General features: G+C 29.9%; 1 protein-coding gene across 2 annotated transcripts; it reads right to left on the minus strand.

Annotated features, from left to right (window-relative positions):
• Nucleotides 1-14357: 14357 nt before the first annotated feature.
• LOC133783158 (adagio protein 1) lies at nt 14358-19623 on the minus strand. 2 transcript variants are annotated; one of them, XR_009870778.1, is made up of 3 exons: nt 19077-19623; nt 14879-16792; nt 14358-14793 (listed from the first exon to the last, which is right to left on the minus strand). XR_009870778.1 is itself a non-coding variant. In XM_062222704.1 (2 exons), exons 1-2 carry the CDS (start codon nt 19319-19321, stop codon nt 15184-15186), a joined length of 1854 nt encoding a protein of 617 aa, XP_062078688.1. In that variant the 5' UTR covers nt 19322-19623; the 3' UTR covers nt 14358-15183. The 2 variants fall into 2 exon arrangements, 1 of the variants encoding a protein (XP_062078688.1); XM_062222704.1 differs by having other exon boundaries at nt 14358-16792.
• Between the last annotated feature and the right edge of the window lie 5292 nt (nt 19624-24915).

Below are 24915 nucleotides of genomic sequence, written 5' to 3' on the forward strand. Positions count from 1 at the left end.
AAAATGAATTTAAAATTTAAAATATCTAATTCCTAATTAAAGATTAAAAAAATCATAATTAAAAGAGTGAATTAAAAAATTAAAAAAAATCAAAAAATTAATTTAAAAATAATAAAATATATTTTTCTTTCCTCGAATTTTCTTCTTCAATCCCTTCATCTTCTTCTTCAACTGCTCTCTTCATCTTTTCTGGGCTAGTCGTTGTGGACTTCGAAGAACCCCAAATCTGAAGCAAGGTTCATCGTCGTCCAGGGGCTGTTGTAAAATCAATGGGAGCAGCTTTATACAATGGGCCTTCATCTTCCTCAACAACGGCTGGTGGTCTTAGTGAATCCGGAGTGAAATCAGTATCTTCTACACAGATCGAGAGGCAGTGGGAGTGGATCTGCCCAAGGGGATCAACAGGGATGCTTTTTCCTTATAGATTCGGTGGGTTGGAGTGAGTGAGTTGTAGATCTGTGGGTGGTTCTAGGTGGTACGGTTTCCTCCTCCCGCGTCGTGGTGGAGATCCAAAGGTCGTGGTTCATGATGTTCTAGTTGTGGTTTGGATTTGGATGGTGGGTGCCTTTTCAGTACTAGGTGCTCTTGTGTGTGGTGTTTTTAGTACTGTTTATTATGTATTATTTAGTTTTTGTCTTGATTTTATGAGTTTAGTTTGTGTTGTTGCTGGTTTAGTCAAGGTGTTACTCATATTTTCCAAAATGAATACAATTTTGTCTAACAATTTTGATGAATTCTTTGGGATTGTTCCCTTGTGTGGGATTAATCGGAAGAGCCTGAGTTGTATCAAATTAATTTATTTTTATTAATAAAAATATTTTTTTAATTTAAAAATAAATTAAAATTTTAAATATTTATACAAATCTTTTATTAATATTTGATATTTTGTTTAATTTTAAAATTTTAGTATTTCATATTTATTTTTTAATCTTTTAAATTACACACGTGGCAATGATGTGACATTGCCACATCAATCATTTATTAGCCACATTAGACGGAATCTAATAGAAGTTTTATGTTTCAGTAACATGCATAGTTCGAGGGAAATTTTTAACATCGCAAATCATTCGGAGGCACGATCTGACAATAGTCATAGTTCGAAAGGTAAAAATGTCATTTATTCAATAAAAAAATCAACATTACTCATCTTGAGGACAAAGATGAAGACGAGAAACAACACAGTCTAAATAAATATCAAAACTTTTTTATTTTTATTAGCTTTAAATAAACACAAACAAAAATATAAAAGCTAAATTTATTAAATTTTTTTATATAAAATCAACTTTATTAGACGAATTTAAATAAAACTATTAAAACAATATTTAAAAAGAATTAAACTTTCATTAATCCTCTTCAACTGTTTTTAGAAACAAAACAGTGTCAAATAAGCTCGTCCTATAAAGTTTGAGTTTTTTTTTCATACTAATGTTTATATTTAAGTGTCTCTAGTATTATTATTATATTATAAAATAAAGATAAATGTAGAACAAAAGAGAGAAAACAATAAAATATTATTAATTACGATAGATGAAAATAACATTAATGTATAGAACAATGAGAATGAAGATTTTGCAATCTTGATTTTTAAAGGTTATAAATGAAGATTTTTAAATGATAAGATGATGGAGTTTATGAGATATTAAATGGAGCTATAAAGGGAATTGTCACAAGACATGAAGAGAAGTACGAACATGGCATTTATATGGATATAGCATTTAATTTAAATTAAAAACAAGTAAGAACACCCTTTTTCCACCTATTCTTAATTGGGGAAAAATCATTTAAATTATATGTTTTTTTAACTAAATATAAAATAATTCTCACATTTTTTTTTGGATTTTGGGGTTCTAGACCTATAGCTTCACATTTGGCCAAAATGGTCTCAAATGATTTTTTTCTTCTATCACTCCATACAATTGCTTACTTTTTTATTTTATTAGGTCTGAGCAAAATAAATTATTTTTTTTTAAGTTATTTTATATTCTAATCTAGTTTTGATTTCAAAATGGTCTCTGATAATTCTGCTAGTCGAAAATTTTAGATAATTGATCGAAAAATTCAAACAATCAGTCAAAAATATTAGATAATGAATCAAAAATTTTAGACAACTAGTTAAATTTTTAGACCGATACCATTTTACAAAAGAATTATCAAAATTATGTCAGAATACAAAATCACTTAAAAAAAAATATTATTCTCACCAATTTTTATTTTCCCATACCAATACCTAATTTTAAATATATATCTATAATTATATAAGAAGCATAAATAAAGCAGGTCATCAACCAATTTCTTTTCCAATTCTACCCTTAACATTATCTTGCAACTTTCTGCAATAGCATACTTTTCCAAATAAATAATGAGTAATGATATGTGCACACAAATATTACACACAGTGATGTGGCAGTTTGGCCTAACCAATCACATTTATTAAAACTGGGACCCACTGTTTTAAAAAGCAGTGACACATCACTGTGTATAATGTTTGTGTGCATATTTTGGGTGCACATATCATTATTGGCTTACTTATGCCATTCCACATATTTTTTATTGGCTTATTTATTTGTTGTTTTCTGACATTGTCGGGCTGTTTCATAATACTTAAAAAAATAGTTTTTTATTTAATTAAATAGAAATTTGAAAATTAAACATAAAAGGTGTTTGATAACTCTATTTTTATTTATTATTTTTTTAAAATTTATTAAATTTTAAAAATAAAAATTTTCCGCTTTCAAATTTTTTTTAAACCGTTTTCATTTTTTTCTTCTCTTTTTCAAATCAACAGCTCATATTATTAAACAAAAAATAAAAATAAAAATAATCAAACACATTTATTATTTTTTGTTTTTAAAAACAAAAATAGTTACCAAACATATTTTTATTTTTTAAAAATAAAAAATAAAAAATAAAATAATATTTTTATTTTTGTATTTAAAAAATTAAAAAATAAAAATTTTACCAAACAGATCTGTGTTTGCCACATTTATCTTATGTTAATTTATGTATATACTTTTTGTTTTTTCTGTTTTCATCAAATGTATAATTTCTACATTATATATGGGTATTTAAGTAATACTTTGTTTTGGACTGTTACTCTCTCTCAGCATATATAATCATGTGTTATAAAAATATATAATACCTGCTTAGAAAACAATAGTAACATATTTAATATGTCATCATGACATGATTTAATTAAAATCTACTTAATATTAGAGTAGATGATATCCAATTATTCTTAATTAAAAGTGGCCACATGTTACAAAAATGAAAATGTAGAGACTAGAGAGTAGACATTTAATTAACAATATTATATAAAAATAAAAACAAACCACCAAATATATAGTAAAATCTATTGATATATCTATTAGAAGACTTCAACTATATATACACCTTAAATGTGTGATCATTTAAATGTATGATAATTACTTTTTGTTTGTGCATATCTTCTTCACATATATATGTGGTTGTGTTTGTATAATAGAACATAATAATTTTTTTTTACATGTTTGATCTGTTTTGGAGTTTATAGTGCATCATATTGATGTACCCTTTTTTTCTATGTAAATATTTTATTATTTTACCATTTTTTATGTTTTTATGGTATGTTTATATTCTTCGCAACAAATAAACAAAAGATGAATATTACTAGAGTGAATTTACTTTTTCACTTTTATCCCAATATTATCATGTATTTTAATAAAAAAAAAAAGGTCGATGTTGTAACGCCCTGGTTACCCCAGGACAGTTACTGTGAACGTTGAACCGTGAATTTAATTCGCTACTCGAGTTATTTGGTTAAGAACGTGCTTCTAGGTGTTATTAACAGGTTAAGGTGGAAAACCAATCAAAAATGAAATGATATATTTTATTTAAGACGTAAAATTGTTCATGGGCCCATAAAAACGTTTACAAGCTATTTACAACTCAAAATGGTCATTACAGTTTCAAATTTACAAACTCGCCGACCTAAGCGGAAAAAATAGGGTAAACCCCCTAGTTCCCCTGAGAACTCCTTGGTCGTAGTGGTTAAGCGGCCGCATATGTACACATCATCACCTAAGCTCTCCACTCAAGGTTGGGTGAGCTTTTATTTCCCTTTATCTGCACCACATAGCACCCGTGAGCCAAAGTCCAGCAAGAAAACATGATATTGCATGAATATAATATTAACAATGATCATAATAATCATTCAGGACTTTCAGTCCAAAATAAATGAGTGACAATTGGTAAAGTCTTAAAAGTGGGTTCCGTTCCCTTTAGCCATGTGACGATAGGGTCACCTAAGCTTTACAAATAAGTGAACCTTTCACTAGCTTATCAAGATAGGTGCTTGATGAACTAGTCACCAATATAACCTACTGCATGACCATAGAGTCACAACCATGGAATTCCGCTCCCTATCCACGTGACAAGCAGTCACCTAGGCCTTTGGCCCTGGCTCTGAGTAACTAGTTCTAGACTAGTAAAGCGCTTATAATTTTCATCGACCTTAAGGTCGGTCCAGCATTAATGCTCCTAGAGTCATTCAACGTTGATATCGATTAGATCTAATCTTTTTGTTATACCCAGATTTCGAGCCATAGCAAATATGACCTCGAAAGCTGAGTTCGCATTAAATGGTCTCGTGAGGGTTAGGGTATGCTCTACGATTGTAAATCGGAGCCTGCAAAGTATGATACAGACCTCGAATGTACTGACCTCGAAATGAACTCGATCTCGAAAGATAGCTCTGAGAGCCCCTCATCTTCAGGAACAACTTCGGAGCAGGGGTCTCGAGCTAGATATGCTATCTCGAAAGCGATGTTAGCTCGGGAAATGTCAGTGGCTCGCACAATGACATGAAACCTTAGATGCTGAAGCCTTGGAGATACGCTATGATCATTTTGAATATCTACAAGTATTGTAGATATAGGATGTAATCCTCATTTATTGATGTAAATCCCCAAGAATCGTGGGATATTGTTTAGTCAGTTGTGCGTTTCCTTATCTTTGGGAAACGTTTCCTTGTATATCTGATTATTGGCATTTAAGGCCATTTATTTTTATTCACAAAAGAGTAACTACCCAAAATATGTGGGATAGTATTCTGCATCCTTCTCTATAAATAGAGAAGTCATGCACCATTGTAAAGGACCGAATTTCTGATCCTTGAGAGAAAACTCTGGAGAATTCATGCTAAAGAATTGTTCAGAGATAATCTTGAGATTAATAACAGAGACTCGTGGACTAGGCAGATTTAACTGCTGAACCACGTAAAAACCGTGTGTCTGATTCGTTTGTTTGTTTTAGCCATTGTCTTTAATTGTTTGCGTGCTCTCTTCTTTTATCTGTTGACGAAAAACGGCGTCAACACTTTTATCGGCTATGCGTTCACGATGCTTATGCTGTTTCTGACTCTCAGGTCAGTAATACGCGACCAGTGCCGATTCTGATTAGTCAGTGCCATACACAAGTAAGCAAGATTTGCTAAGCATTTAATATGCAATCAACACCAACATTTAATAACCAACATACCTCAACAACAACCACGCATGTCATACATACATGATGCAATTTTCTTACCTCTGATTCGAGCGAGAATGAATGAAAGAACGACTCTTGAGAACGGTTAACATTTAAGTCTTTTAGCGGTCACCTAGTCATAACCAAATATGGGATACCATCAATAAAATGAATAACAAAGGTTCTCGAACCAAGATCTAGCCTCCGAGACATTGAATCCCACTAATCCGGGTAGTAGGAACAATCCCGAGACCTAAAACTGAGTTCCCATGATCAAAACACCTAATTGGCTTCAAAACCCTTCATGAGTCGCGGCCTTAGAAGCTTGAGCCGTGGCCCCCAGCCACACCAGGAGCAAGCCCCGCGACGCCCACTACTCAGTGTCGCGGCCCCCAGCACTCCCAAACTTCACCTCCTCCTTCTTCGAGCTTAGGCCGCGGCGCCCAAGAATAGGGCAGAGACCCCCACCTGGGAACCTGTCATAACCTCGTTTTTCTCCATTTTAAACCTTCCAAAAACATACCTAAACATCTCCAAATCCAAAAATCAAAGTTCTCAAACTTCCCAATGATCCTAAATCATCAAATCCCGAGGCTCAAACGAACCAAAAACTCATCGATACACAAAATCCAAATCAAAGCTTAGAAACTCTAAAACTCAAAACTTAGATTACCTTTGATTGGGCTGTTTCTCGTTAAATCCTTTGGTCAAGAAGCTTCTAATCTTTCCTAGGATCGCTATGCCTCGATCCTCGCTTGATTCCGACTCCTGGAACTCAAGATTTCTTCGAAATTGCCACGAACGGTAAAAAGACTAACGGGAAGAGAAAGAAAGGTGTTTTAACGTACGGTTCTTTTTGATAGACTACCTCAAATAAAACTTAATGCTCGGGGTCCCAAAAATACCCCCGGGGATATAATAGTCAAAACTCCCAAAATTTCCTCCTGATCTCAATAACTCTCAATCTATCATCAAATAACCATTCTCATTATCCAATTTCCCAATAATTGATGTCGTTATGACAAAACCGCTAATTTGCAGCATAGGACCGTCTCATGCCGAATAGCTCGAATATATCTCCATATTAATGGGATCTCATTCATAAATCACAATATGCACTAAAATACACAAATATGCCCTCAACGGGCTAAATTACCAAAATGCCATAATAATCAAATGTGGACCCACATGCATGCATTTAACATCATAGTATAATATAATTCAGATAAACATGCATATAATCATTTAATGACATAATTAAACAATTATGACCCTCACGACCTACTAATCCAGCCATCAAACCGCATTAAGGATTTCAGGGCATTACAGATGTGGTAGATTAATTTAGTAATTAATTTAGATTTACCAATAATTAAATTTATTCAAAAATATATATGTCTATAACTAATATATATATGACAAAATATTTGTAACTAACTTTAAAAAATGGAAAAATCTTAGCATATATATATATGACAATTCTTCTATAGGGGTTTCACTTTAAGCCCTATCGGTAGGGCTCTCAGTGTTTCTCGACCCATGAACAGTTTTCGGCACGACTTTTTTTTTATGACCGTGTATATTGTAGCTATTTAGAGCATCCTGCAAATTTTCAGAAAATTCTGAATAATTTACAGTACCGAAAACTAGGTTCAAACATGTTTTTTTCCACGCGCATAAAAAAAATTAGTTACGCGTGCAACAACATGTTTGAACCTAGTTTTTGGTACTGTAAACTATTCGGAATTTTCTGAAAATTTGCAGGATGCTCTAAATAGCTACAATATACACGATCATAAAAAAAAATCGCGCCGAAAACTGTTCACGGGTTGTAAACACTGAGAGCTCTACTGGTAGGGCTTAAAGTGAAACTCCTATAGGAGAATTCCCCTATATATATATATACTAGGTAGAAGAAACGTGAAATATGCACGTTTGTTTAGTTTGAAAGTTGTAAACATTGTCAATAATTTTAATAAAAACTGATTCACTATATTTTTTAATATATATATAATAGAATGAATTATAGTTTATAGTATATATATATACATATTTATATCAATAATCTCTATATATATGACATCTAAACACAACGTTGACATAGATATATATTTACATGGCTATATGACATATTTATAAAATACAATAATATTTAAAAAGAAATTAATAATAAAAATAAAATAAGAATAGAAAAAGTCATAGTATAGACAGTAATATACATGCATAAACTATTTTTAGTTTCTAATGTTTCTCGCAAGGTCCTTTGGTGAATTTGATGAAGAAAAAAAAAGCTCAAATCACTCAATAAAAAAGAAACTATCACACAAATTTATAAGATAACAAAAATGATATGTATGTCTTTATTATTTTTAAATAAATATGATTTAATTATTTAAATTATCATAAAATATCTTTAAAATATCATATTTTAATTAATTTATTTATTTTTGTTTAAGTTTATGTTTGTTCTAGTTTTTTAATTTGACAGTGACAACAAAAGATTATATATTATATGTTTAATATAATATTAAGTTTAAGTTTAATTAAATTTTATTTAAGTTATAAAATGTATGGTTTTATTATTTTTAAATAATTGTCATTGTAAAATATCTCAAAAATATTCTATTTTAATTTGTTTAATTATTTATTTATTTAATTTTATTTAAGTTTAAGTCATGTTTACAATCTACCGTTAAATATAAGAATGTTCTGTTAATTATAAGAATATTTCATTAAAATTAACTGAAAAAATAAAAAACTGTTTAAACAAAAAATTTCGGTTTTCTACACACTTTTTATATAGAAGAGATATAGGTTAGGCTACCTCTTAGAAAAATAATTCAATTGTATGTTTGAAACAAAAATATTTATTTTATAAAACAAAAAATAATGTCTATGAATGTTTTTTTACTATAGCTTTTTGTGTATATATTTTATGAAATATTAAGTAATTTTTGTTCAAATAGATTTATTAATGGTGGTTATATGATTTTTCTATTTTTTTTTACTATTTACTATTAAAATTAAATATAAACTTGATGTACTAATAAAATCACATATCTTTGTAATTATTTCAAATATTTTTATATTTAGTATAATTGTAAATATAGTTGGTACATATTTAAATCATTTATTAAACAATATATGTAATTAAAGATATATTACTAATTAGTTGTGAAAAATGCATATTTATTGATTTTAATGGCCAAAATAAATTAAGTTTAATTAATATTTTCATTGAATTAATATAATTTATTTTATAAATGAAAATGTTTGATTATGATTTAATTTATTGTTATTTTGTAGGATTAAAGATGCATTTTGTCATAAAGAAAAAAAAGAAGAAATAAATAAATGAAGTTGAAGGAAGGAGGAAAAATTAGCATTTTTGCAAAAATTGAAGCCTCTCCCAGCAGGCCCAGCTCACCCCAGGCCCAATGAAAGCCTCTCACGCCCAAGCCAACCTCCTTGCTCCTCCTTGTGCCACCTGTCCAAACTAGCTTCAATTTCCCCCAGCCCCTCCACGGCTCCAGCGGTCCAACACAGTAAGCCCAACGTCCAAGCTTTCACATTCTTTTTGTGTATTTTATAAATAGTAAAAGTAATATTTTTGTTAGGTTTTATGTCTAATCTTTTATTGCATTATTGCTAATGGTATAATGTCATTTTTAGATTTCTCATAAGATTTATCTCATCTTTCCTACTTGTTACCTATTGTTACATCATACTTTAATCTATATTTATTTCTAATCCTTAAATCTAAAAAAATAACAAAAATATCACTTGTTCTATTTGTTTCATATTATTTATCTCTAAACTTTATTTATTGATTAACTTTATTTTTTTGCCTTCTTGTGGAATCGACCGCCTGATCTATACTACAACCATCGTTTAGTAGATGTACGTTTTGGGCGTTAAACAATTACCGTAGTAAATTAAAAATTACAAAATAAATTTACTAATTTTTTTTATGGTTGTTCACGTGGGCAAGTGTTTGATAAGATGTCAATTTTTTTTTATCATATCAATTGTTAACTTACTGATAAATTATCAATCTTAATATTAAATTTTATTTTGAATTCCATCACATAGTCTAAAATATTACTTTAAATTCTTTACGTGTAGATAGTTAATAAAATAATATTAGATAGCAGTATTCATTTATTCATAATTTTCCTTTTAATATTTTTTTGTATTTTTATTATACATTTTATAATTTAATATGTAAGAAATTTAAAATATGAAAATATCATAGAATGTTAATATGGTTTATATGATAAAATTAGATATGTGGAGTTGATTATGAGATGATACGATAATAATTATTCTGAATACAACACAATTATAAATATATAAAATCTAATTGGAAAATTAATAAATCAAATACCATAAAATAATTTATACAACTTGGAAACTATTCACTAATTTATGCAAATTTAATAGCATAATTAAAAAAATGTATCTCCCTTAAAAAAAACTAAAAAATGTATTTAAACTTATTTGGTCAATTCATAATAAATTCAAGAGACATTTATTTTCATTGTTTTATATTTTGAATGTATGATTTCTATCTTGGTTTAATTTTTTTTTCCTATATTTTTATTTAAGGTAAATTTTGATTATAAAATATTAATATATATTTTTTAAGTATAAAATATTAATATAAGAATAATTCTTAAATATACTAACACGTGCATTGCACGTGCCTCTTTTACTTGTATTTTTTTCTTTCTATTAGAGGTTTTATCTTACTATGAGGGGACTTTGTTGAAGGTTAGAGATGCAGTTGGCCCAACCACTTTTTCTTCAATTTATACAAACATTATTTTTGGTTTTCTATGTTTAAGTAAGTATCAAGTTTGAATTTTTTTATATATATAAATACAAAATTCTGGTAATGAATTTCTATTGTATAAAATTTATCAAAATTAATATTAGATTTTATTTATTTATTTTATTTCATATACATGACTAATATTTCATTTTTATTTTTATTTCAAAAGCTAAATTAATTTAAATATACTTATAAGTTTTACAATTTTAATATTTTTTTGTTTAAATTAGTCCAGTCAAGTCATGCACCAAACACTGCGTTAGGTTTAACAATATCCAGTCTAATCCTTTCTTTTATAGTCCAGTCAATTTAATCTGGTCCAACCATTCGTACCAAACGAATCCATACTTCACTAGTTGATATAAAGTTTTATATTCACTTTAATATCTTTTTTATTTACTTAAAATTATTTTCATATTTTATAAATTAAATAGCCAGATAAATGTAAAAGAAAAACAATCAAAGATTATTGATTATGATAGATAGAAATAACTTTGTTATATTTATTACATTTAACAATGAGAATGAAGCAATCTTTATTAAAAGTCATAAATCATAAGGTGATGGAGTTTACTAGATATTAAATGGAGCTAAAAAGTAGATATCATAAAGAGTAGTATATGGACATATTTAAATGGTAGCATTTATATGAATACTAGATAGGAAATGTTTATAATTTTTTTATCAAAAAATATATTTAATAAAATTAGTGTAAATGTACAATTTTAAACTGATTTTGATTTACCATATATAAGGTATTAAAATAATAAGGTACTAAGTTAATTCCAATACAAACAAGGAGTTGCAAAATTATATATTTTGTTTAGTTCTCTAGCTCAGTTTTACTATATAAATTATGTATTTTATAATCTTTTTTTTTTTATGAAAGGGATATTTTATAATCTTTCAGTTTAGTTATTTTTCTATACTGATGTTCATTGTTTTATACTTTTTTATTCAAAAAATGTAAATGTTTATAGGCTCATGATTAAGCCCTGAATAGCATTTTGATAGTCAACAATAATGAATGAATTATTGATAAGAAAAATAAATTAATGAAAAATGATCGACGATTGAATTATTGTCATTGATCCAAAAATTATCAATATATAGAATTTTTTGGTTTATAAAAGAAAATTTTAATAGCTACTATTGTTGAGTTTGTCCAATAAGAGCAACTACAACGATATTGCTTAGATGAGAGCTTGTTTGTTGACCAAGACCTAAGACTCTGACAGACAATATGGTTAAGCATTAGAGTTCTTGGTTGCTTGAACAAACTTAAGGCACCGTTACCTCTCTCAGCAGCAACGGTGCTTTCCCTTTTATTTATTGTATATATATATATATATGAAACATTTTACGTATATAACATATGTGAATTTTGTTACTGTTTTTTTTTATAACCGTTTGTGACATAATTTTTTTTCTTCTATAAATATTCATTTATTTCATTCAATTTTCACACTATTGCATACATCTTCTTCAAAATTATCAATATTACACAATTTCTTTTCTTACCAATGGATTCCCAAAATTCTCCAAATACCAACTCCCAAAATCTAAATTTTCAATACTCTCAAGTTTTTCAAAATTCATCATTTTCTCCACATTCCAATCCCCCAAATCCAAATTTTCAATACTCTCATTTCAATCAAAATTTTCAAAATACTCTTTCTACTAATCCTCAAAATCCAAATTTTCAATATTCTCAATTTAACCAAAGTTTTCCAAATTCTCAAAATTATCCCATGTCCTCTTACCCTTACCAAAATTTTGGCTCTTTTGAGACACCCTAACAAGCTCCATTCTTCATACCAACAAATTTACTACCATATGCCTTTCATATGCCTTCCCTACACCAACCCGAAATGGTTTCAAGAAATTACAGGCCAAGTATGGAAAAGTCTAGTATTGATTTGAATCGTGAAACATCATCAATATCTGTCTCTGAAACCCAACCTGAACATGGTGTTGAAGGGTTGGAAAATGTAGTTCTACACAATGAAGATGAATCAAGACAGAAATGTAAAGTCAAATGGAGCAAGGAAGCCAGTATACTTCTAATAAGTGAATGGCTTAATACATCTAAGGATGCCATTGTGGGGAATGACCAAACTTCTATACATTTTTGGGCTCGGAGCAAGAAATGCTGAAATTCATGATAGAAACATTCATCGCAATCTTCAGGCGGACTTGGTGGAGCACATATGGTCATAATTTGGAAATCATTTTAATTAGCATTTTTTAATTATATTAGATTGATTAATTATGATTATGTCATTTTATAAACTTATTTAAATTTCGTCTAATTTAAATTTGATGTAATATTTATTTATATTAATATATGGATTTAAAAAATTTAGTGTGATAATATTTATAATTACAAAATAAAATATTAAATAATAATGTGTGGGACCATAATTGATAACTTTTGGAGTGGCTTAGCATTAGAGCATTTTTATGAAAAAAAGTTGCCAAAAGTGATGTGGATGAAAGAGAAAATAAAAAATTATATTTTGTGATGATTTGGATATGTTAAGCAACTAATGTGATAGCCACCATTAGAGTTGCTCTAAGTGCAATTTTAAATTCACTACCAGTTTATTAATTATGAAAAGTTACAAATTTGATTACAATGATTAGAAAAAGATTATGTTTAGATTTATGGTATATTTTTAATCATTAGTGTAAATATAGTCAAATGTATTATTAGTATAAATTTATAAATAAGTTTTTATTTATTTTTTTAATTTAAAATTAATTAATTAAAAATATTTTTTTAGCAAATTTTGGAAAAACAAAAATATGGTCACATCAACACTAATACTATATATTTAAAAAAAAATTATGCAGCAATATAAAAAAAACTTTTCATATATAATTCAAGAGGGGTGTTAAGAGAATTCACTTTTACATTAAGAAAACTAATTATTTTAAAATAGATGGAAAAAAATATGGAAAAGAATAAGAAAAATAGTAAATTTAATATTTATCATAATTCCGTAGTACTATATTAGCATATATTTGCTGATCCTTTGCTTAAGGATAAGTTTTCTTTTTCAAATTTTTTATAACAAAAATCCTACTGCAAAGACAATGGACCACCATGGCCCTATCCCAAAGTTTGGGTACAGGATTCCCATAAGAGGGAAAAAAAAGAAAAAAAAAGTAGTTGGCTCCTTTTAGAGATTATTCCCAACAATGGAAAAGGGTGCAAGTGTACCATTTTCATTCATAATTAATTTCTAAAAAAAATGTACTAAGTTAAAGCTTAAGAACATAATATATTTAATTTTCAAAATAAATACTTGTTTTGTTCAAAACAAAATCAAAACCATAACTATATAGAAAAGCTGGAGCCTGGAATTGACCCAAGTGTTAGTGATGAATACAACCGTTTACTATTCTAAAAGTTTATTCTAATTCGATAAGACAATATAAAATAAAATAAAATAAAATATTTGCAGCAAAAATATCCAAATTATTACATTTGTAGCACTTAAGTACTCAATTTATTTTTTTGCCGACAAAAATACCTTCCAATTATATTTTGCTGCAGCCATCAGTTCCAACCATTAAGTGTGCTTATGACGTGTTTGTGAAAGTTCCAAATTAAATTAATATTTGTAGTGAAAATACCTAATTTAATAAATATATGCGGTAAAAATACCCAATTATGATTTACTTCATTTTTTAAGCAAATTTAACATCATGTGATAAACTTAGCGGCATAATAAACAAGTGTAACAAAATATAGATAGAATATACTTTCGTCAGCAAAAAAATAAAAGTGCTACAAACGTAATAATTTAAATACTTTCGCTGCAAATATCTCAAATAAAAACAAAAGAGTACTATTCCACATCACAATCTTACCAATCATTGAGTGAAAATAGTTTTAAAAAAACCTGAAGGAAAGCTGATTGAAACCATACCTAATAAAGTATAAACCAAGAAAAAGTTTTATTTTGTCCTACTTAATCAATGGAACATAAAAATGAGAAGGAACAACCAGACAAGAGAGCCAAAATATTACACAACTCTAATAGAGATATCTGGCTGTGAAAAACAAAAACAGAAATTGGATATACAGGCTTAAAGAGCAAAAATCAAGGCAGCAAATGGAATAAAAATCAAACATTTTTTTTTTCAAGAGAGGAGGATTGTCATTATCCCAATTTAGCTATCACTAAGAATTTTTTTATTCGGACGAAGAACTAGCACCACCACAAAATGCAGAATAGGGGTGGGCGGCTTCTTCGGTCCTGCCTCGCCATCTTTGCTACAAAAATCCTTTTTGAGCTGAGTGACATGTTTTTGAGGAGTGGAGAAGAGCTGAACTAGTTTTCATTACATATAGAAGAGAGAAGACTAGCAGTATGTCAATATAAACATGCCTCGGTTTTTTTTTTTGTTTTTTTTTTCTTTTTCTCCTTTGGTTCAAATTACAGAACCTGAATTAAAGCAACATATGGGCACAATAAGTAAGAAAATAAGCCTACATATAAAAACTACCTGTCTATACCATAAACTACTAACCTGACAAGGAGGGACAATTAATTGTGCTTAAAGGGCAGAGTTTCACACAAACCTCACAAAAAACAAAGACGGTCTCAAGTCACTCTCGAAACAAGTTAAATGTCCATCTCGAGCCAGAACAATCCGGTACAAAAAGAATTTGCACAATGGTCGTACCAAGAGCAAGTTCCGACTAGAGTAATATATGTCAAGAGTTATTAGCGACCGATACAAGATTCTCTGCCAAGTGATTTTTCAGAGAGATCTAACACCTTGTCGTTGGATGCACTGACCACTTTGTTACAACTTACTGTAAATCCTCTGAATCAGATGGCAGAGCTTGCTAGGGAAAGCTCATGGAGCTCACCTAACATCCATTCCTCTCCGGTCTGACCGCCAAGGACTATAGCTCTTGTTCCTCCAACAACACAGGTACTATGCCCCCAAGCAAATCTTGGTGGCCGCCCAGGTACGTTTAGTATTCTCCATGTGGGCTTCTCATCTGTTGGATCAAGGATGTAAAGTTGCGAGGCAGAGTGAAGACCAGCAACAGACCCACCAAAGATTAGGATCCTACCACCTGGAAGGCTTACAGCCACATGATCCAGTCTAGGAGGAGGAGCAATGCCCCCTGGATTTCCTGCACCAGGCATTCCACTTCCAGTGACACATCTCCAGCATGGTTCCTCCTCACTTAGATCCATCGTAAACACATCACTGGAACGAAATCTAAGCGGTCCACTCTTGGCAAGACCCCCAAACATTAAAATTTTTCTACCACCATATACAGATAGTGTGTGACCCAACCGAGAAGGAGGTGTCCATGCTACCGGTATTTCTCTCCATATGGGTTTCTCCATTGAGAGATCAAGTAGAAAAGTATCACTCAGAAGTACCCCGGAATCTGCACAACCACCAGAAACAATCAACTTGGTTCCATCAAGGGTGCAAGAGCTGTGCCATGATCTTGGAAGTGGAGGAGCCAATCCAGATATTTCACGCCAAGTTGGAGGTTTGGCATCCAAATCCAACACAAAAACATCATTTAGCAAGCCCTGTCTTCCACAACCTCCAAATACCACTAAATTAGACCCGTTAACACAAGAAAGTGTATGACCCCAACGACCTGGAGGAGGAGAGCTCACTTGGACATGCTGCCACTCTGGGTTACTTGCATTCAGATCCAACACAAAAGTATCATTCATTGGCTGCATATTAACTCCTTCCCCACCAAAAAGGACAACACGATTCCCAACTGCACAAGCACTAAAGTTACAACGTGATGGCTCAACCCCACCTCCAACTGTCAGTTTTCTCCATGTTGCTGCTTCGAGAGTCGTCAATTCTCGTGCTAGTCGACCCCACCCTAATCTCTTTGCACCAGGCACTGTTTCAAGAACACTAGTCGCCTCACTACCCCAAGCATTTTGGCAGACCATTCTCCAAAGGTCCTCATTCCTTGTCAAATCATAGAGTCGTCTACACACAGATCCAACAGATGCAATATCTCTGGGAGTCAATCTTGAAAGTATCTTGAGAGCCAGTACCTCATCACTCAACTGTAATATTCCACAAAACCCACGACAAATATTTCGGTCCCCGGAAGGAATAGGGCGGAAAGTGGAAAGACCAGAACGAAACCGATCAGAAGATTTTGCAGACATCTTGAGCGATGAACTTGGCACTGGACCCAAATCAATGTTTGCCTCCGTAAAGAATTGGATGCCAATCACATGAGTTATTGTCTCATCGTCTCCATATATAGGTGTTAGTTGCAATCTATTCATCAGTGGGGATCCATCTTTTCTAAAGTTTAATAACTCACCTTGGAATTCAATGCCTTCCTCAAGACATCTTCTGATTTCAGAAACAACGGTAGACTCCACCAAAGGATGCCTTCTTTTAGCAAATGGACCTCTACACTGCAAGAAACGACTGAAAAAAACAACGAAAAATGAAATATTAGAGCCAAGAAGCCAAGAAGCCAAGAAGCCATACCAATCAACCAGTACATTCATTAGTACTTATAGTGATGCAGTAACAATATTCAAGCAGAAAGAGGACTCCCAGTTCCTTTGAACTATTCATTAAAATAAAGGACGACTACAATATAACAAAGTACACAAATTTTCTGGAGAAATTCGCAAACAAAATACTTCTGCAATACACAGAATACATTTCCAGTGATTACAATTATAAAATCATTTAACAGATCATAACAGTGAAAAGTTGGAAGCCTGTCAAATTTCTTTTTTTGCAACATGAAAACCATTCTCAAACACAACAACAGCTAGCAACAGAGGTAAACATTTCCCTACGCACAAGCAAGGTCAAGTAACTAAATATAATGTATGCATAATCCTTACAAAGATAAAAACACTGGAAGAAAGCAAAGCAGTATCACATGCAGTGCACTCAAACTAGAAATATTAAAAAAAAATTGAATTACAACAGAAAACGGAATCACAGACAACCAGACCACACAGCCCATAAAATTCTTTTATAAGAATTTTTTTTTTTATTTGGTAGAACATAAACACCAAAACCAAAGAAAATGGGAAATGTTCTAAATTAAATAAACAAGATACACTGAGAATAAAGGAAAGTTTCAACAAGAGAATAAAAAAGCCAGTTTGTAATATAAAGTTTTGTATAGGTTGAAAAAAAATGACTGCTCAAGATAAACAGCCCATATGATCACTTCAGGTAAAATTATATATTGTCAAATATGAGCATTAAAGCTTCTCATAAACTCATATTACCATAATATATGACTATTGATTTAAAAACGGCAATATGGTAGTCACCACTCACCACCATATGGTAGGGTTAGGTGGGGAGCGTAGTTTCAAAGAAAAAATAAACGAGAAACTTTTCGACTGCTTTTACCACTGACAATCAAGAGATTTAAATAATTGTAGCTTTTGGTTGTAAATACCTGATTGCAATTTCAATTCAGTATTCTACAGCAGTTGAAGGTTGACACATTTCAATGATATGTATACACAAATAAATAAGTTGACAAGAGCATCTGTGCAAAATGCACACACTCCACAACTTAGTTTAGTTTCCAACAGGTTGCATCTACATGGGTTTGGTTCCTCTCTAACTCACAATTTTGGTTGATAATAATTTCTTTGGGCATAGTAGTTGCTGCCTAGTACACGATAAAGCTTGGTACAAACCAGGAAACCTCTACTGGCTGAAAAATGAAAGGAAACATCCACCAACTTCTAACCCCCTTGATCATAGAAAGGCCCCCAAAAAAGTGAGGATCCCAATATTTGACAAGATTTTTATTCATTAATCTGGCTTTATATCATATGAATTTATCAACTTTTCTGGCACACCCTGCAGACTACAGTAAAGAAATTCACCACATCTATCTCTAGTTTCTCATCCCTAATCTACCTTTGTCACCAATGCAATTAATTAAGTCTGCTAACAATTTGCACTACATGCAGCTATTTTTTGTTATATTTTATTATTGGGCTCCTTGCCTAACACTTCAGCTGTTATTCTAGATTTCCTAGACCTCTAACAACTAATCCAAAATCTTTAAATCATTTAAGCTAATGTATTTTCACGAAACAGATTACCTCCTCTCCTCTTAAGTCCTAACTAATAGTTATACACAGAGATTACAAAACCAGGAAAACCCCCGTTTGTTAAGCATTCAAACTCTTATACACAATCCAGTGAAGTTGTTTTCCAGTGATGAACAATTGATCAGCTTACACAGCCAAAATGGCAAAAAAAAACTATAACTTGGTCACTAACACGCCTTTGTAACTGTGCACTCAATCAAATATATAACTGATCAAAGAAACTTAGTAAGAAAAGTGAAATTCCTAGCTCCAAACTAAGTAACAGCAATCCCAACTGAGATTGAACTGGAGCCAGAAAAATCCAAAGCAAAAAGCTGGCATGTTTAACAATAGTATATGAACGTTTTCAGAGCCCCCGTCAGGAACCTACCATCACCAAAGAAGAACCACATTAACCACAAAAATTACCCCCAAAACCCCTCAATTTGAAACCAAAAGGGACGAAGCCCAGCAACAAAAGACAAATTAACCCACTATCAAAATGTACCTAAAGTTCTCGTTTTTCCAATAACTAACTAAAGAAACCTATAATTCGGGCAATAAACCAAAGAAACTCCTAAAATTAGAATCCAAAACATAAAATTAAACAAAGAAAAAGACTAAATACTAACCAATTTCGACCAAGCACCTCCTCGGCACGGTACCCAGTAACCATCTCAAATACAGTATTGACATAGATGATAGGATGGTCAGGCTCAAGTGCGTCGGTAACAACGAAGCCACAGGGCGCCGTTTGGAGCAGATTCTCAACGGGAAAGGGAAGCGGTCCGGGACCAGCTTTACCATCATCATCGTTAAGCATGAATTCCTCCTCATCGTCATCCGCACTCAGATCAGAATTGCTATCCCACTCCATTATACTTCACCCCGAACCCACTTTCCTTCACCCCATTAATAAAGAAAACCAATTGTGGACGACACCAGAACAAACAAACCCTAAAAAAGACGAACCAACCCAAAACCCCAAGAAAGGCTGAAATTGGCGAGTCCGGAGCTGCTCCGCAAGGGCGAAGATGGAGAAATGGAGGTGGAAGAAGGAGGAGGGAGGAGAGAGAGAGGTGTAGAGAGAGAAAGAGAAGGATAACGTGTGGATGGCAGTGTGTGGCAATTTTTAGCTGAGGAGAGAGAGTTGATTTCAGAGAGATGAAGAGAGAAGAAGAGAAGGTGGTGGGGCTGGTTCTTTTTTTGGTTGTCCGAACCGGGTTTCGTGTGTTGGAAAAAATCTGGAATACGGGTCGGGTTTTGATATTCGGATCCTCCAAACGCACCGTTTTGTTTGCTGCTTTGGCTTGGTGCGTACGCGAGTTATGGGATCTTAACTACTGTTCAGCTTGGGCGGTGCCTCACTAGCGGGGGCGGTTATGTAAGCTCAGCCGCTTTTTTAAAAAAATAAAAATTAACGAATGGTTCTTTTTCGAATTTTTATTAAAAAACAAATGGAAAGAAAATAAATAAATAATTTGTTTTGAAAATTATTAATAGTCTAAAATATTACATTTTAAATCATTAAATAGTTTTAAAAGTTGCACTTAACACATTATATTAATATTTTGGCTGTAAAAGTCAATTAATAGTTTGAAATGTTTTTTTTTTTTTTGGCGAAAGTCACATTTTCTTATCAGGTTTTTTAATTTTAATTAATTAATTAATAAAATTTTTAAAAATATACATTTCTAACATTGAAAAGCTATTTGAAATTTATTTTAAAAAACTTATTTAATTTTAATTTAATTTAAAAATTACTTAATGACTTAAGTGTAATCTATCGGACATAAAATATCACCTTGCCTTACTCTATTTATTTTGAGAAAAGAAAAATCATTATTAAGAGTATGTTACCGCGGTGTACTACTTTATTATGTCAAATTACCACCTCTAATTAGCATGTTTTGTAATATTTGTTTTTTAAGAAATATATATAATTGGGTAAATACTCATCTGGTATTCTGTATTTTATCGAAATACAGATTTGATAACTTATGTTTTCAATAATGCTCATTTAGTAGCATGTAATTTGAAATCGTAGATATGTTTTACTCAAATTTGATCAATAAAATTTATGTCAGTTTGTTCGTACTGATAAAATTTAAATTTAATTACTTAATTACAAATAACTAAAGGTAGTTTAGTCATATTGATCAAATTTAAGTCCAGTGTACTAAATATATATCATTTCAAATTAGCATTAAAATACTGAATTTAAATTTTGATAAAACACAAATGTCAAATAATTATTTACTCTATAAAATATATAATTTGTTCATCTTTATCTTTATTTATTTATAAGGAAAATAGAACAATCAAATTAAAGAAGAGAAGAGACGTGTTAGTCATGAAATGTGGGAATTGCAAATAAGACGTGTACTAAATTCCAGAAACTTTAAGAAGATATATATATTAAATTTTTCTATAATTAAAAAGAAACTATCAAAACTGTAGCCACCCACTTTAATTATCATCAACATTATTCATTATCACTTATAATTCTTGTTATTATTTCTTAAATTACTTTTTATATTACCACTTAAATTATATCCAAGTTTTTATTAATATTTTTAATTACTATTATTTATATTCCAAAATCACTATATGTAATTTTTTTTCTACAGTATTTTGGGTAAGAAATATTATCATTATTGTTTTTTCTTCTTTCACCATTTTAATTATTTAATTATAAATAAATATATTACTTTTGTAAATTAACATAAATATTCTCATTAGTTATTAAAAAATAAAAATAAATTATTTAGTTTCTTTAAAATTTAGAATATATCAATAAAGATATACACAAATATTACGTTACAAGTAGAATATTGAAATGCTAACAATCAAGGAACGAACTCCTATTAACTAAGATATATTTTTTGAAATTTTTTATATTATATTTTTCTTATTTTGAATTACAAATTATGGTTAGTTTTTTTTATTACCAAAAGATTATTATTTTTTAATTGAGAGTGTAAAATATATATTTTAAATAGTGCCAATTTTGTACTATGATTTTTTTAATTGTGTGAATTTTTAAAAAAAAATTATGACGAGCTTATTTAAAAATAGATAGGAAGAAAGATAAAAAAAAATGTATATATAGAAGCACTTTATATTTTTCATATGTAATTATATCACACAATTTACTAAAAAAATTATTTTCTAACTTGTAAATTGTGATTAGTGGCTAATAGAAAATTGCACCATATAGGTGGGTAATTTTTCCACTTAATGTCTCTCTTGAAATTTCATGTTTGATTTATATTTTTCTTAAATTAATATTTTTTTTATCTATACCCCCTCTGATTTTTTTTTTACATATATACCCCTTCTAGAGATTAATCGTAAGTCATGTTATGTTATGCAATGAATTGCTTTCTTTGTGATTCTTTTTGAGTGATTGTTAGAATAAATTATCATCTTATTATGTATTATATGAATAAGTATGTATACATTTACCAGAGTTGGTCAAGAATATTCTACACATATATATTTTCTTATTGGAATATGAGCTGCATAAATACATAAGATTATGTTTTTGTTGTACTTAAATACTTAATTTATTTTTTTGACGGCATAAATACATAATATTTATATTTTGTTGCAACTGTTACTTTAATGAGTTAAGTGGCAAATACCAAACTTTTTAATTAGGGATATTGATGGCATAAATATCTAAGTTTATATAACTGTTGCACTTAAATACCTAGCTTTTAATTTTTGTAGCATAAATAATAAAAAAAATTAGTTTTAAAAATATAAGTTATTATTTATGTTACAAATATTAAAAGTTAAGTATTTAAATGCACCAATTACATAAACTTATGTATTTATGCCACTAGTATCTCTAATTAAAAAGTTTGGTATTTGCATGTTAATAGAGAAGTAACGGTTGCAACAAAAAATAAACGTTAGGTAATTATGCTGTCAAAAAAATAAGATTGGTATTTAAGTGCAACATAATCATGAACTTATGTATTTATGCCGCAAATACTCCTATTAATTTCATAGATTAAATCACATTTATCATCGCCAAATAATTAGTTTCCCTCTCTTTGTTTGTCATATATAAAAAATTAGCAACAAAATTTCCATGTTTTATTTTTAATTTCTTGTTTATATACAAATCTCTTTAGAGCTTTTCATTTTGGAGATAATAAGTGTCTTTATATATTTATTTTATCCAATTCAAAAAATATAAATATCAAATATGTACTAAAGGATATGTACATGATAAAATTTAAATAGAGATGATAAAAAGTATCATTATTGATAATCACTTTTGTTTTTGTAAATGTTTTCGTAGTTTTTCGTTAACTTAATTATGTAGAACAATTAAATAATTAAACAGAAAGAAAAGAAAAGAAATAGATTTTTTACGTGGTCCAATAGTTAAAATTTGTCTACGTCCACAAGTCACTTTTATTAAAATCTGCATTAAAGCTTCAAGGAAGAGCAATTTCACATAATGTTTCTCAGTACAGAATTGTGTGTGAGTACAAATGACCAAATTCTGACTTTTTATAGACCTGGTTACAAGAATGTATTCCCACAAATTTAGGGAAGTTACAACATCTATTCAAATTTAAATTAAAATGAATATCTGAATAATAATACAATTAAAATGTATTATTTATTATAAATATTTCATAAAAAGATTTAGATTCCTTGCAATACCTAGCATTCAACAATAAGAAAATGTTAGAGAATTCAAATAGTGTTGTCTTATTCTGTTGCATATTCGTAAATGTTCTAATCTCTATTGTGTTATTTACGAATCTATGTATGAAAATCATTTCTATATATGTATTTATGTTTTTTATTATATGTTATTTTGGACAATAATAATATTACTTATATAGTCAAAATAAAATTAAAAGAGAATGATATATTGAACATTTAACATTTATTAGACCAACATATAAATGTCTAGATTTTCTACACAATTATAATTCCATTTTAAGTAAATGAAATTTTTATGTACAAAATTTTAGCTGAATTAGTACCAAAAATGTCAATTCTGAATCATGACTGTTTTTCTTTTAAAATAAATATTTTTTTGAGTGCTTATTTTATTCCTTTTTAACTTTTTCTATTGTTTCCTATTTTGAGTTAAAAGTCAAAGTAATGTCTAAAAAAAGTGTTCAAACTACCTAATTTTTCTTAATAAGAAGACATCATTTTATTACCTTGTCCTTATCACACTATTTGGTCACCATGGTAAGTAAAACTACCTAGGACATCAGCATCATCAACTTATTCTTTGCTAACCAATTAAGGCAATTGTTCACTCTTTCTTTGGTCATTATTTGTTGTCTTTTTCATTTTTCAACCAATCTTGGGAGTTTACTTCTATAATTCATTTATCTTTATTTCAAATTTTGAGGCTTATTCAAGAAATAAATATTTATAATTATTTTCATTAGACAAAATTTTTAAAGAAGAGCTCTACATATTCATAATCCACCGCAAGTACAACAAAACGTAACTCTCTAATATGGGGAGCTTGTTACAGCCTGTTCTGGACTACGGCGAGCCATGTCTAAATTTAGGACCCCGATTTCTTTTAGAAAATTTCATAATATATGCTTAATAGTATACCATATTTCACCAATATAACAAAATTAATACGCATCTCAAATATATGTCATTTTGTAAAACTTTGACTATAGTGCACCTTTTATCAAACCTCCCCTCTCTCTTTTTCTCAAACTATCTCTTTCTACTATGGCAACCCCACCACCACCTTCCCACGGCCAGAAGCTCCTCTTTCTCTCTCACAAATCGTCTCTCTTTCTCTAATTTCTCATTCTCTCTACTCATGGCCATCCAAAAACAAAGAGAAAAAAGAAACCCACAACCATTGAAGCACTCATTATTAGTTTTTGTGTTCTACATAAAAAATTTAAGGCCTTAAATCTTCTAAACGTGCAAATCTCGAAAAAAAATACTAAGATTTAAAAAAAATTAACTAAAACTAACTTCTAAGTGAAAAATAATGTCTCACTAAAATTTTTGTCAAATTTAAGCACACAACATCACAGAAGCATCACATTTGCATTGTTTTTTTTTTTGGCCAAAAATTAGGTTTTCATGAATGCATAGTTATGCTAATCTTGATTTTTGGGCAAAAACGATGCATCTACAAAAAAATGATTTTTTTGACCAAAAATTGATGCAAATGCGATGCATTAATGAAAACTTATTTTTTTGGCCAAAATAATACAAATGCAATGCTTCTGCAATGCAAATGTGATGCATTCATGAAAATTTGATTTTTGGCCAAAACCATGCTTCTGCGATGCAAATGCAATGCATTCATGAAAATTTGATTCTTTGAAAAAAAAAAAAACGATGCAAATGCGATGCTTCTGCGATGCGTCCACAAAAACTTGATTTTTTGGCCCAAAAAACTATGCAAATGCGATGCTTCTACAATCTTCTGTGCTAAAATTTGACGAA

The sequence above is a fragment of the Humulus lupulus genome, chromosome 6 (assembly GCF_963169125.1).
Source record: "Humulus lupulus chromosome 6, drHumLupu1.1, whole genome shotgun sequence".
NCBI lineage: Eukaryota > Viridiplantae > Streptophyta > Magnoliopsida > Rosales > Cannabaceae > Humulus > Humulus lupulus.